Below are 14471 nucleotides of genomic sequence, written 5' to 3' on the forward strand. Positions count from 1 at the left end.
CACTGCATTGCATTAAACCTTCTTTTTATAGTCTGACACTGCGCATAGGCCCAGGACCAAAGCTTGAGTTTGCAGATTAGTTCATTTGAAGGGTGTAGCTTGTTGTCTTTATAGCTTTACTGTTATGAAGAGGCTCGGTGATGGCGCCAGAGTGCTTCCTGCTCAGGTTTCTGAAAGCATTGGAGCTTGACATTCTCAACACTGTGCAGTTAGGCCACTAGATGGTGACTTTTGTCTACGTGTCACTTGTGGTTTCTCTGGTCCTCTCATTAAAAGAACATGTAATGTGTCACTGTTAAATCAGGCTTTGTCAGTGGCAGGCTTACCATACTTTTAAAATAAAATGATCCATGAAAATACTTCATCAAATACTCAGAGAAATAGGAGACAAACTAAATGTTTTTAGGCTCACATGGAGCCTTCTCAAGGGTAGTGCTTAACAAATACACACAAGCTAGTGCTTCTGTGCACACAACTGCCTGCTAATCTAAAATGGGGAAGATGCTCTCTCTGCTCAGAGCCCAGAGAAATACAGACCTTCTGCTGTCTGTGGGAGTACCTGCTCAGCTGACTTAGGGTGAGCACTCACTCATTAGAAGCCTTTCACCCAGTCAAATTGAAGCAGGAACTTCAAGCTTTCTACTCCAGTGGCTTCAGGCTGAATGATCCTTGTGTTTCTAACCTCCTTCAGACTCTCTCTCTTTCCAATCTTGCCCTAATAGAATGAGTTCCAAGACACTCTGGCATCTTCAAATCTTGGTCCATATACATCTTTTCTAGAAAGGAGAAAGCCATGGTGTTTGTTTCTGGGCTAACCTGTAGTGAACATCAGGTATTATAATTTTTTTGCCTTAAATTCTTTATTAATAAAAATGTCGTATTGGGACCTGCAGTGTTCTACTTTGAGTATCCCTTGATTGTGCCAGGTCTCCCTGAACAGAGTCCCATTGTCTCTTCTCATTGTTGTCTTCTGTTGCAGAGAGCATTTACCCCAGAGTATTCCGATTAGAAACCTTGGCCCTTAACGCTTCCTTTCCTGATCATAAGAAACACATTTTTTTGAAGCAGTATGATGCACATGCCTACGCAATATCTTTGGGACTGTTCATTACAGGAAAGGGTGTTCTCATTTCTGAACTCCAGCTGTAGATTTTCAGAAATGTAATCAAATGACCCCCCCCCCAACATGCATGGAGAGGTTTGAGAAACATATCCAATGAGAAAACAACAACAAAACTCAAACAGACCCACAAATAACAAGAGATTCTTTGAAGAAAAGCCATGGAGTTTGTTCAGGAAAAGTGTGAAAGAGGAACACTGAAGTATGGAGCTAATGAAGGGGGTGGAGAGCAATGGTTCAGAGTGTGACCAGGAACAGAGCTGTCTTCACGGTCAGTAGAGAGGAACTGGGAAGTGGGAAGAGAGCGGTCCTTTCTTCAGTCCACTGAAGACTTGGCATTATTACAAAAACAACAGTGATAGAATGGAGCAAATAAGATTAGAAACTTTCGGAAATCCACAGTGTTGGAGGAAGGCCATTGAGAGGAAAAAGAATGGCCCCACGAAAGGTCAAGGAAGAAATACAAGCAGCCACCACTTAGTGGGTTAGACCAGCTCACCTTGGGAATTGCATATGTGGGCTATAGATTAAGCTGAATGTTGTTTTTTGTGTTTTTGTTCCTCAGGAGAGAGAGAGCTCCCATAGTGGACGGAGTGTGGTCATTTAGTCTCCAGGCACCATACTGCTTCTTGGATCGTACATGTCCTCAGCATTATCAAGATTTCCAGCTGCCTTGGGAGGGACACTATACATCTGTGTCTCACAGTTTTGGGTTTAGATTCTAAGAATCAAATGGAAGAGTTTTCAAAACAGGTGCCTGTGGGATTAATAGCAAGCTTTCCCCCTTGTTCATGCCCTCTGTCTATTACATGATCTCTGACTTGTAAGGGCTCCTAGCTAGGATAGGATCCCTCAGGGACACAGTAGCCCAAAGTGGTCCAGTAGGTCATGGTGCTCGGGACCAAGGCATTCTCATAATGACAACTCAGGAATCTTTAAGAAGAAAGCAGACAGGTTCCAGGAACAGGAAACCTATGGAATATTATGGGCAAATTCCCACGGGAACTCCCGGTCCTCTCTTGAATTTCCCAAGGGTTTTTCCACGCTAAGCATCCCCACCTGTGGTCCTGAGCATTCCTGAGTTTCCAGTCCAAGCAAGCAAGCAAGAAAGGCCAAAAATTCTACAGCTCTGTGCCTTTCTTGGGCTGTGCAATGCAATTCTGCAAAACCACAGGGGAGCAGTTGTTCACCAACCATATTCTCGCTTCTTTTTTCTTTCTTCTGGAGCCTTTCCCCTACATTTAATTTATTTTCTTATACATAATAACATAGCAATGCTAAAATCACTTTAAGTACTTTCAAGCGCCATCCAGTATAAACAAGAAAATTAATGTAACAGGCTGAAGATTCCATTCCAAATAAATAATCTGTTTTTCTACCCTGAGTTTCTACTTCTACACATTGATTTACTTATCTTCCAGTAAAGCTCAGAGAAGAATCAGGCCACACTGGGTAGTTCCGAAGACTACCTTCTCCAGGACTGTTGAACGTTTCGGGTTTTCAATGTCCCAAGCGTTAGGATCTAGGTGGGTTTTGCCACATACAGAGTTCCAGGAGGAAAGAGCTGAACCTTTCCTGTGTGTAATACAGATATCACTGTTTCCGATTTTCCATATAGCTCCTTCACAGATACATTTATGATGGATGTGTAGGCTTTCTCTGAGTAGACTGGAAGGAGATGGTTCCAACAATATTGATATTGTACAAGATCAGCAATATCTCTGTATGGTCATGACTTCAATTTAGAGTTAATTGTATCAACACATCCATTTTTCTCCATAATTAAAAGTGAAAAAAAATTGGCTAAATTCCAGTGTTTGGCAGAGGTTATTTTCAGGGTTTTTAAAATCTGAACTTAAATTAGGAAACAGAAAAAAAAAAGGTAATGTAGATGTAAAAATGAGTAGTTTGTGCTACTGTGGTATGGAAAAATACCATACCATAGATCCACTTTTCAGCGTATCTCTTAGTAAAGTGTGTGTATGTGTGTGTGTTAGATTCTTCTTTTATACAATACATCTCAATAATAATTTTCCCTTCCTCCACTCCCCCTCCCACACTCCCCTCTTCCTGGGATCCACTCCCTTTCCATTTCCCATCAGAAAAAAAGCAGGCCTTCAAGAGACAACAATCACACAGGACAAAACAAAATACAACAAGGCAAGGCAAGGCAAGGCAAGGCAAGGCAAGGCAAGGCAAGGCAAGGCAAGGCAAGGCAAGGCAAGGCAAGGCAAGGCAAGGCAAAAAAAAAAAAAAAAAAAAGCAAGCCTTCACACCAAAGCTGAACAAGGCAACCTAACAGGAAGAAAAGAGTCCCCAGAGCAGGCCAAAGAATCCGAGACACCCCTGCTCCCACAGTTAGGAGTCCCACGAAAACACCAAGTTCAACATATACACAAAGGACCTAGTGCAGACCTATGCAGGCCCCACGCTTGCTACTTCAGACTCTGTGAGATCATATGATCCCTGCTTAGTTGTTTCAGTGGGCCGTGTTCTCCTGGTGTCCTCTATCCCCTCTGACTTCTAAAATCCTTCATCCCCCTCTTCTACAGAATTACCTGAGCTCTGACAGAAGGGACCCAGTGGAGACCTATTTGTAATTTCTCCACATAATGTCTGGCTATGGTCTCTGGATTTGCTCCTATCTGATACCAGAGGAAGTCTCTCTAATGACAACTGAACACTGCACTGATCTATGAGTACAGCAGAATTTCATTAGGAATCATTTCATTAATTTTTTTTTTTGACCAGTCATGTTTGGTTCTACCCTAGATCTCTGGGCTAACCAGTCTCCAGTTTCTGGCCATCTAAGCAGTGTTAGTTAAGTCAGGCATTGGTTGGCCACCCCTACAAGGTCTGTTGCTACCATTGTCCCAGCATATCTTTCAGGCAAGACAGAATGTTGGTCAATGGTTCTGTGGCTGGGTTAGTACCCAGGTTTCTCTTTCCATAGCCTGCAGAGTACCTTCTCAAACCAAAGAGACTGGAAGAATGAAGGCTCCATGCAGGCACCAGATCAACCTCTCCATGAGCTCAACCTCAGCGAGCTGTGTGGATGCTGTCCTTGGCAATGTCCACTCCCCCCCCCCCCATATTAGTTAGGGTTTTAGTGCTGAGAACAGATACCATGACCAAGACAACCTTATAAAAACATTTAGTTGGGGCTGGCTTACAGGTTCAGAGATTCAGTTCAGTATCATCAAGGCAGGAACATTACAGTGTCTAAGCAGACATGGTGCAAGAGGAACTGAGAGTTCTACATTCTACATCTTCATCTGAAGGCTGCTAGTGGAGGAAGACTGGCTTTCAGGCAGCTAGTGTAAGGGTCTTAAAGTCCATACCCACAGTGACACACCTACTCCAACAAGGCCACACCTCCTAATGCTGCCCACTCCCTGATCCGAGCACATACAAACCATCACACACACACACACACACACACACACACACACACACACACACACACACATCCTGTCAGGTTTTGGAAAACAAACCTTTTTCCTAGCATAAGCTTGGGTTAAATAGGGTCTCCCCATGGGATCCCCATGGCCAAAAATTCAATTGAATTCAACCAGTCCCACCACTAGACGCCTTACCTACCTATAAGAGAAGGCCAGTTGAGACTTTGTTTCCCCATTACTAGGACTTCTCTAGGATCATCCTCATACATCCCAGGAAGTTTCCACTGCACTAGGTTTCCACCCCCACCCCCAATTCTAGCCATCTCTCCCTGAATTCTCTCCCTCCATTCTTCACCTGATCCCACCTGCTCCTGTCCATATCAGCCCCAGTACACCCATAAAATCTATTCTATTTCCCTTTCTCAGGGAGATACATGTGTCCCCCCTAGACCCTGTTCTTTAGTACCCTCTTTGGGTCTACAGATTAAAGCTTGGTTATCATTTACTTAATGGCTAATAGCCACTTATAAGTAAATAAATACCATATTTGTCTTTCTGGGTTACCTCGCTTGGGATAATTTTTTTTCTAGTTCTAGCCATTTGCCTGCAAATTTCCTCGATTATCCAGTAGACTTCATCCCAGAGATACAGAGATGGTTCAATATACGAAAATCGGTAAAAGTAATCCACCCCATGAACACAAAGAAAGAAGAAAACCTAGATGATCATCCTATTAGGTGCAGAAAAAGCCTGTGACAAAAACCAACACTCACTCATGATAAACATCGTGGAGAAAGTAAGGATACAAGGGATGCACTTATAATAAAGACAATTCACAGCAAGACTATAGGCAGCATCAAATTAAACCGATTCCACTAAAATCAGGAACAAGACAAGGCTGTCTGCTCTTTACATATCTATTCAATATTGTCATTGGCGTCTTAGCTAGAGCAATATGGGAACTGAAAGAGATCAAAGGGATACAAATTGGAAAGGAAGAAGTCAAAGTATCTCTACTCAAAGATGATATGATAGTATATGTAAGTGACCCCAAAGCTGATAAACACCTTTAGTTATGTGGCTGGATACAAAATTAACTCCAAAAAATTACTATCCCTCATATATACAAGCAGTGTATATGACATTGTGTGTCATGGTGTGATTGGGCCAAGATAGATCCTTTCTGTGTATAGTCTGTTGTTAGGATTGATTCCTGGGCATTAATTAGTCCACACTATTGAGCAAATTTCCTTCAGATCAACATGAAGATGAACCTTCATAGAATTGATGCTGTTTAAATGTATTAATGATTTTTATAGAATTCCTGATTTGATTAAAATAATTTTAGGAAGTTAGAATAATTAATAGAACGTTTAAGGAGATAGAAAGTTTTAGTTGTCTCGGCAGAAAGATGCGATAAAGTTAGGATCAAGAATAGAATGTGGCTCTTTCTCACAGAGCAGTAAGTAAAGACAGAATGAGAAGAAGTGCAGAGAGCTCTCTCAAGCACTACAAGCACACAAATTGCACTAGGAAGAAGAATAGACTTGGAACAAATGAATGATTAAGGAAAAACATTCATTCTAAGTCTGGTCCAAGGATGAGGCTGCAGGTGTACACTATGATAAAGCAAGGCCATGTAAAACAATTGCTTTGAACCTATAATGATCTTTTAGAATAAAAAACTGCTTTGAACTTATAATTAATATTCTGCTGTAACTCCCTCTTGTGTAACATTTTATCTATGATGTATTTTTTTTCTTACATAGAGAACTTTTGTCTAAAAAGCTATAAAAAGCTGAAAGCAAAAATAAAAGTTCGGGTGTAGCTCTTTTCTGCTTCATCTAGTGTGTGTATATATGTGAGTGCACCTGACTTTCTCTCTTCCTTTTTCTTTATCTCCAGCTCATGAAGAGTGAATGAGCTCTGATCCTCTGGTGGCTAGTGAGCCCTGAGTTAAAGAGTAAAGAGCCCTTTGGTTAGTGACACATATGTAGCAGAGGGCTCCCTTGTCTGGCCTCAGTGGGAAAGGATGTGTCTAATCCTGTAGACATGATGGGGGATGCTTTCCTCTTAGAGACAAAGGGGAAGTGTGTGTGGGGGGACTCTACAAGGAGGGACCAGAGAGAATGGAAAGAAAGAGAGGGAGGGAGGGAGGGAGGGAGGGAGGGAGGGAGGGAGGGAGGGAGGGAAGGAAGGAAGGAAGGAAGGAAGGAAGGAAGGAAGGAAGGAAGGAAGGAAGGAAGGAAGGAAGGGAGGAAGGAAAAGAGCCCTAAGTAGTTAAGTTCCTAATTTAAATCCCCTGCTATCAGCAGGACCAATGGCCAGAAGCCATCAGCTCTGGCCCCAGAGTAGTAAATGAATATTAAATGGCAGAAGGCAACATCTTTTGGTTTAGCCATTTCCGTTGACTCTAAATCCCACCTCAGTTTACCTGGGTGTCAAAGCCAGTCTTTGACAACAGAAGAGCAAGTAAAATCTCTCACCCCAGTTAACAGTCCAGAAAAAAGTTCAGAAAAAGACACAATGAGGCTGTACCATCTCTCCTGAATTATAAATGTAAATGCTTTTATTAATGAATTGATGATCTATTGAGTTAATGTCTGAGACAGGGTCTTGCTGTTTAGGCTGGCCTTGTGTTAGAGGTCCTCCTCCTCTTCCTGAATGCTGGGATGACAGGCATGTGGTCATCCCGCCCAGTCTCATGTATTTATTGTCTGTTTGTACTTTTCCATCTGAGAACTGTGTGTTCATTTAATCCTTAATGATTGGACTGTTTGTTCCTTTAGTTTTTAACTGTTTGAGTTCTTCACATATTTAATCCTCTGTCAAGAAATAGTTGGCAAACGTTTTTCCCTCATTCTACAGGTTATTTTCATTGTTAACTATTGCCTTTACTAGGTAGAAGGGTTTTTTTTTTTATTTGTTTGTTTGTTTGTTTGTTTTTCAAGAGAACAAGACTTTATTTAAGTTTGGGGCCTGGGAAGATGAAATGGCTCAGTGGCTAAGAGCACTGGTTGCTCTCCCATAGCACCTTGGTTCAACAGCACCCACATGGCAGGTCATGTTGTCCAGTTCCAGGGGCTCTTCATCTGGATTCAGAAAGCACCGACCTATACTACACATACACGAAGGAATATAATGTCTAGTACAGTAATTGATAGGGATCTGTGAATGGTGCCCACAGGAGTAGGTAGAAGTTTTTAACTTCATATGATCCCCATTTGTCAATTCTTGCTAATATGTCCTGAGCTAATATTTTCATTTTGAGGAAGTCCTTGCCTATGTCTTGTAGCTTGCCTATGTTTTTGTCAGACAATTTAAGGTTCCATCCTATACTGAGATCTTTGGACCGTTCTGAAGTGATTTTCTGCAGCATTTCTATCTTTATTCTCCTACGTGTGGAATATTCAGCATGATAAAGTTGGGAGTGTTAAATAGGGGAGAACACCCAGAGGAAGTTGGAGGCAGAGAATGAAAAGTAGATTTTATCAAAGCAAAATTTATCCATACATGAAGTGGGGAAAGCCAATCTTTCCTTGAACACATGTATTTGACACTTTTGCTGAGAACTGGTTGACTGTAGCAGTGTGGGTTTATGTTAATGGTGCTCTATTTTATTCCACTGTGCCCATGTCTGGTTTTGTGTGCGTTTTTGTTACTATGACTCAGTAGTATCATTTGTGATATTTCCAGTATTGCTTTCTAGTGTGTCCATGGGAATTTCAAAATACCTTTTCTATTTCTGTGAAAATACCATTTGTATTTTGGTGATTAGCTCCAATCTGCCAACCGCTTTCAGCAATGTGACATTTTTAAACTATATCGACTTTCCTGACCCATGAACATGGGACATTTTTCCAGTTTTTAGTCTTCAGTATTTTCTGTTTTATGATTTTCATTGTTGAGATCTTTCACCTTCTTGGTTATCGTGTATGTGTGTGTGTGTGTGTGTGTGTGTGTTGGGGCGCAGTGCATGTAGAGACTATAGGAGAATCACCTATATCTATCTTTTTTTTTTTAAACCTTATTCCTTTAATACAGAGTCTCTCACTGCACTGGAAGCCAATCATTTTAGCTATGCTAGTTGGTCAGTGAGCTACTGAGATCCTCTTGTGTTTGCCCCACAGTGCTGGGGTTACAGGCATGCATAACCATGTCTGGCTTTTATGTGGGTGCTGGGGATTCAAACCCAGGTCTTCATGCTTGTAGAGCAACACTCTTACCCACTGAGCCATTTTCTCAACTGTAATGGCTATTCCTTGTTGTCAACTTGACTACATTAAAAATGAACTACAATAGAAAAATAAAGGACATGCCTGTGATCCAGCTCTTAAGGCTGTAAGACACAGGCTTCTAACCTGGATCTTGACATGGAGATCTTAAGGCATAGTGGCCATGAAAAGCTTAGGCCCAGACAAAATAGCACACACCTTTAATCCCAGGAGATCGATGCAAGCAGATCTCTGAGTTCAAGGTCAGCATGGAACAAATCAGGTTCCAAATCCAGTCATGGTAGTACACACCTTTAATCTGGGCCACACCATTTGCTAGAGGCCTACATAAGAACATAGGAAGAAGGAAGATTCACTTTTCTTACTCACACTGCATTTACTTGCCAGCACATCTGTTGGAACCTACTTCTTCAGGTTTCAGCTTATACAGAAGCCCAGCTGAAACACCTAGCCTCGTGGGACTGAGCAATGACTAGATTCTAGAACTTTCCATTCACAGCTACCCATTGTTGGGTTAGTTGGATTGCAGACTATTAGTCATTACAATAAGTTCCCTTAATATGCAGAGACTTTCCATAAGTTCTTTGACTCTAGAGCACCCTCACTAACCCTGTTTTAAAAATTTTTAATTTTCTCCTGATTTCAATAAAGATTTTAAATGTACTTTAAATGTATTTAGAAGTATTATCTCTGCACATGCATAATGAGAATAATGGACATCTCTTTTTAAGATGTACTTGTGAAGATACTATTTTTAGTATTTTTGCTTTGGTGTGTGTGTGTTGTATGTTATGTGTGTTATGTATGTGGTACAAGCATGGTAACATGGATGTGTGTACACACATGCATTTTAAGGCCAGAGGAGGATATCTGCTGTCTTCTATCACTCATTTCCATATTACTTTGAGACAGAGTATCTCAGTAGCTCACCATTTTGCCTAGGCTGGGTAGCCAATAAGGTCTCAAGATTCACCTGCTCTACTACATATTGGGTTCACAAGCACACATGGCCATGCCTGAGTTTCTACATTAGTACCAGAGATTTGAACTCAAGCCCCTATGCTTGCATAGAAATTGAACCCTGGTCCCCTTTAAAAATAACAGGCACTCCTGAGGCTGGAGAGATGGTTCTCGAGCACTGACCGTGCTCAGTGGTTAAGAGCCCACACTGCTCTTCATGGGACTCAGACTTAGTTTCCAGCACCCACATGGTGGCCCACAACCATCTCTAACTCCAGTTTCAGGGATTCTGACTCCCTCTTCTGGCTTCTGTGACTACTTGGCATGCATACTATATACATATAAATGCAGGCAAAATAGAAATAAACAAATCTTTTAAAAACCAAGACCACCACCAAGCACTCTTAATTTTGAGACATCTTTCCAATTCTTACCCAAAAATGTTTTTTCCATTCAGGCACTATGTTGCAATTCTTTTTTTTATCTGATAACCGGATCTAGGAACTATAGATTTATGAGCTATCTGTATGAAGAAAGCTGTATTTACTAGCTAATTCAGGTAAAGATAATGTTTCTAGAATGTGAAACCTGATCATAACTTACTTGGTATTTCTCTGCTTACTTTCCTTCCACTAAACATGAAAAAATTAAGACTCTTATGCTGTCAAACTGCCAAATGGCTTATTGTAAATGTAAACTCATATGCTTGCCAAGTGTTGTGAAATATGCTTAACATAATTAACTCATGTCTTGAAGTGCCCGAGCTTAAAGGGAGTTCTATGAGCTTTGTCCTCCATGAAATTCCACAAACTAATTGTAGGGTTTTGTTTTGTTTCCTTATAGAATTATTAAAAAAAAAAAAAACAAACAAACCCAAACCCAAACAAGCAAACAGGCAGCTTTTTATTTTTAAGGTGTCAATCAGAATTCTTTGTTTCCTTCCTACAGAAGTTGAAGAAGAGCCTTGGTTAAACACAGTCATTTTGGGTTTTAAATAAAACTCTCTTTGTCTCTGTCTCCCTGTCTCCCCCTTTCTCATCCTCCCAGCTAAGCTCCCTCTTCATTTTCTTCTTTTTCTTCTTCCTTATCCATTCATTCATCTGTGTTCTCTGTTGACCACCTTGTTTCTTTTTTTTTTTTTCCTCTCATTTCAGCACATGGTTCTAATTTCAGTCCCCTGTAACTTCTGCTTCTACACATGTTACCATGGTGCCAACATGTGCCCCACCCCCAAACAGTTTAATATCTCACAACATATGATTGATTCTCTTTACTGTGTCTTAATTCTAAATTCCTGAAAGACTGATAAGTCTATTTGGGTCAATGTCAACCTGTAGTTGAATCTTCAAGAAAGGCAGGAGTAACTTGCTAGCTAGAGTTCCCGTCTTCTGGGTTATGGATTGTGATGGTTTGTATATGCTTGGCAAAGGGAGTGGCACTATTAGAAAGTACGGCCCTGTTGGAGTAGGTGTTTCTCTGTGGGTGTGGGCTGTAAGATCCTTATCCTAGCTGTCTGGAAGTCAGTATTTTGCTAGCAGCCTTCCGATGAAGATGAAGAACTCTCAGCTCCTCCTGCACCACACCTGCCTGGATGCTGACATGTTCCTGCCTTGATGATAATGGACAGAACGTCTGAACCTGTAAGCCAGCCCCAATTAAATGTTGTCTTTATAAGAGTTGCCTTGGTCATGATGTCTGTTCACAGCAGTAAAACCCTAAAGAAGACATGGATGGAGAATCTTGGTAAGAGAAATACTTGAATAAGAAGTATCCTATGAAGAGTGTAAAAGAAACACAAGACATGGTCTTTGTCGTTAGGGAATGTAACACCACATGCTCAGAGCGGTCTGTGCCTCAGTGGTCTACTTCTGGCTGCATTTTGAGTGCCTGTAAACAAACAGCCTGGTGATTATAGGTAGTGTTGTCCCGGAGCAGGCTTACAACAACAAAGCCCTAGTTTACAAAGAACTCAATTTTCTTGTCTACTTATTGTATATAATATGGTAGATTACATTTATGGAGCTCTTGCAATATCTCCAATGACTGGCCCTATTTTATTATCTTGATAACTTTTATTAAAGGAGTTATTATCACTCCTTGATCCTAGGCTCAGAGAAATTAAGAGTATGTGTATAGAAACCATAGTAGTAGATAGCAGAAGAGAAATTCAAGTGACTGAATGAAAGTGTCATGCCACTGAGGACCCAGGTGGAGCTGCTGGTGTGGGGCGGCTCACTAAGGAGTTGTCAGCAAGGTGGCAGTGTGCCATGTAGACATGGCTCACAACAAGATCCCATGACAGTGGCTGACCTGTCCAAGGTGTGGCCAGCAGGTGGCAGAAAGATTCTTACCTCTGAAGATGATGCTGGGGCCAAGATATGATGGTCAAGCTGCTGAAGAAAACCAGTTCCACCCCAGTATACTCAAAAATTATCTAAAGAGTCTGAAGGTGAAAGTGAGCTTGTTGGTGCATCTGACAAATACTTCAAGGTTCTCAGACAGAAATGACATAGAAAAAGAAGGAATCAAATATATGAAACTTCAATGAAAAGGACATGGTGAATGACCTAAAACTGAGACTATTGAGACATTCATTCACCTGTGTGAGAGGTTTAATGAAAGAAGCTCATCTGAACTTAGAAGCATTCACTGCACCCATGGCTTCAACCATACTGGTCTCCTTATATGTGCCTCCTTGATGGAGAAAATGAATTGGAGCATTGAAGCAGCAGTTGCTACGTTTGCCCAAGCCAGACCACCAGGAATCTATAAGAGTGATTATTCGAAGGAACTTTTCCATCACTACAGACATATAGAAGAAACACCAGTAGCACCTGTATTGCCAGACTGGTGTTTTGAGGATGATGAAGAAGAAGATGAGGATGAAGATGAAAAAGGACTCAGAACCAGGGTCAAGTGCTTCCTTTGGTAAAAGGAGAAAAGAATGGTTAAAACTGGTAGCTATTTTCTTGGAAGGCATAATAACCGTTAAAGGCGTAACTAAAGTAACAATTCAACCAAAGTTAGGAGAGGTACAGCAAAAATGTCATCAGTTCTGTGGCTGGAAAGGGTCTGGGTTCGCTGGAGCACAGCCTGTCTCCATGGACAAGCAAAATATTAGACTTTTAGAACTGAAGCCATATAAAGTAAAGTGGAAAGCAGACGGTACTTGTTGCGTGATGTTGATTAATGGCACCAAGGGTGTTTTTATAATTGACAGAGATAAATCAGTTTTTCATGTTTCAAATCTGGAGTTTCCATTTCTCAAAGATCTCCAAAATGCATTTATTTATACCCTTTTTTGATAGAGAAATGGTCATTGACAAAGTAAACAGACAGGCCATTCTAAGATATTTGATATATGACATAGTTAAGTTCAATGCACAACCAGTTAGAGATTGTGATTTTAATATTTGTCTCCAGTGTATTGAATGTGAAATTATACATCCACAACATGAAAAAGTGAAGACTGGGCTCATTGACAAAACACAGGAACTATTTAGTGTCAGACCTAAACCATTTTTTGACATCAATATTTCAAAGCTTCTGGAAGGAAATTTTGCCAAAGAAGTCAGCCATGAAATGGATGGACTTATTTTTCAACCTATTGGAAAATACACACCCAGTCAGTGTGATGACATTTTGAAATGGAAACCTCCCAGTCTAAACTCTGTAGATTTCCCACGTAAGATAACGAGAACCAGAGGAGAAGGGTTGTTTCCCTGGAATGTTGGTCTTCTCTATGTTAGAGATTATGAAAGACCTTTTGCACAAATCAAGATGATAAAAGAACTAAAACAGTACTGACACAATTATAAGATACATGTATTATAGAATGCACATTTGAGAGCAACAGCTGGGTCTTCATGAGACAGAGAATAGACAAGAATTTCCCAAATGCCTACAACACAGCCATGGCTGTGTGCAATAGCATCTCCAACCCTCTCACCAAGGAGATGCTGTCTGAGTTCATTGACGGATGTGCAGCAACTGCCCAGCAACAGAAGAGAATGTATCCTCTGGACCCTGACATGGAGCTCATAGCACACCCACCACCCAAAAGACTGCACCGGCCAACCTAGTCCCTGCCTCTGACCTCATGCTTAAGAGGAAAGAAGAATAGGAACAAGTTGTACCCTGAGAGGCTCAACCAGAAGCTGACTCAGACAGATACAGACACCCACAGCCAAACAGTAGATGGAGCTTAGGGATTCTTACAGAAGAATAGGAGGAAGAATTGAGGTCCTGAAGGAATAGGAACTCCACAGGAAGAGCAACAGAGTCTTGTGGCTCTCAGAGTCTGAACCACCAACTAAAGAACATACACAGGCTGCACCTAGGCCTCCTGGCTCATACATAACAGATGTGCCCCTCAATCTTCATGTGAGTCCCAAATAACTGGACTGGGCTATCCCAAAAGCTGTTGCCTGTATGTGAGATATGTTCTTCTAGCTGGGCTGCCTTGTCTGGCCTCAGTGGGAGAGAAAGCACCTAGACCCAAAGTGCAGGGTCGGGGGATACCCAGTAGGCCCCCACCCACCCAGAGGAGAAGAGGACCGGGGAAGGATTGTGGGAAGGGGCAGTGAGCAGGATGTAAAGTGAACAAGTAAAAATAAATAAATAAAATTAGATTAAAAAAAAAAAGAAATCCAAGAGTCTGTTACTCTAAAGTCTATGTTCTTGCCAGTAAAGAAACAAAGCTGCCATCTGAACAGAGTAAGAATGAGCTTACCTTTAGTTCAGATTAAGGGCCTC

General features: G+C 41.3%; 1 protein-coding gene and 1 pseudogene across 2 annotated transcripts in view; both read left to right on the forward strand.

Moving 5' to 3' along the window:
* The window catches only part of Ildr1 (immunoglobulin like domain containing receptor 1), a 32318-nt gene extending 29814 nt beyond the window's left edge, over positions 1 to 2504 (forward strand). For both annotated transcript variants that reach the window (XM_021185325.3, XM_085832235.1), the window contains exon 8: positions 1686 to 2504. In XM_021185325.3, coding sequence (XP_021040984.1) covers positions 1686 to 1727 — 42 coding nt within the window. In that variant the 3' untranslated portion in view covers positions 1728 to 2504. The remainder of the gene's footprint in view (positions 1 to 1685) is intronic.
* Positions 2505 to 11991: 9487 nt separating this feature from the next.
* On the forward strand, positions 11992 to 13798 carry LOC110312091 (mRNA-capping enzyme-like; annotated as a pseudogene).
* The last annotated feature ends 673 nt before the right edge of the window (positions 13799 to 14471 follow it).

The sequence above is a fragment of the Mus caroli genome, unplaced genomic scaffold (assembly GCF_978045245.1).
Source record: "Mus caroli unplaced genomic scaffold, Mus_caroli_1 scaffold_17, whole genome shotgun sequence".
In the NCBI taxonomy this organism is placed as follows: Eukaryota; Metazoa; Chordata; class Mammalia; order Rodentia; family Muridae; genus Mus; species Mus caroli.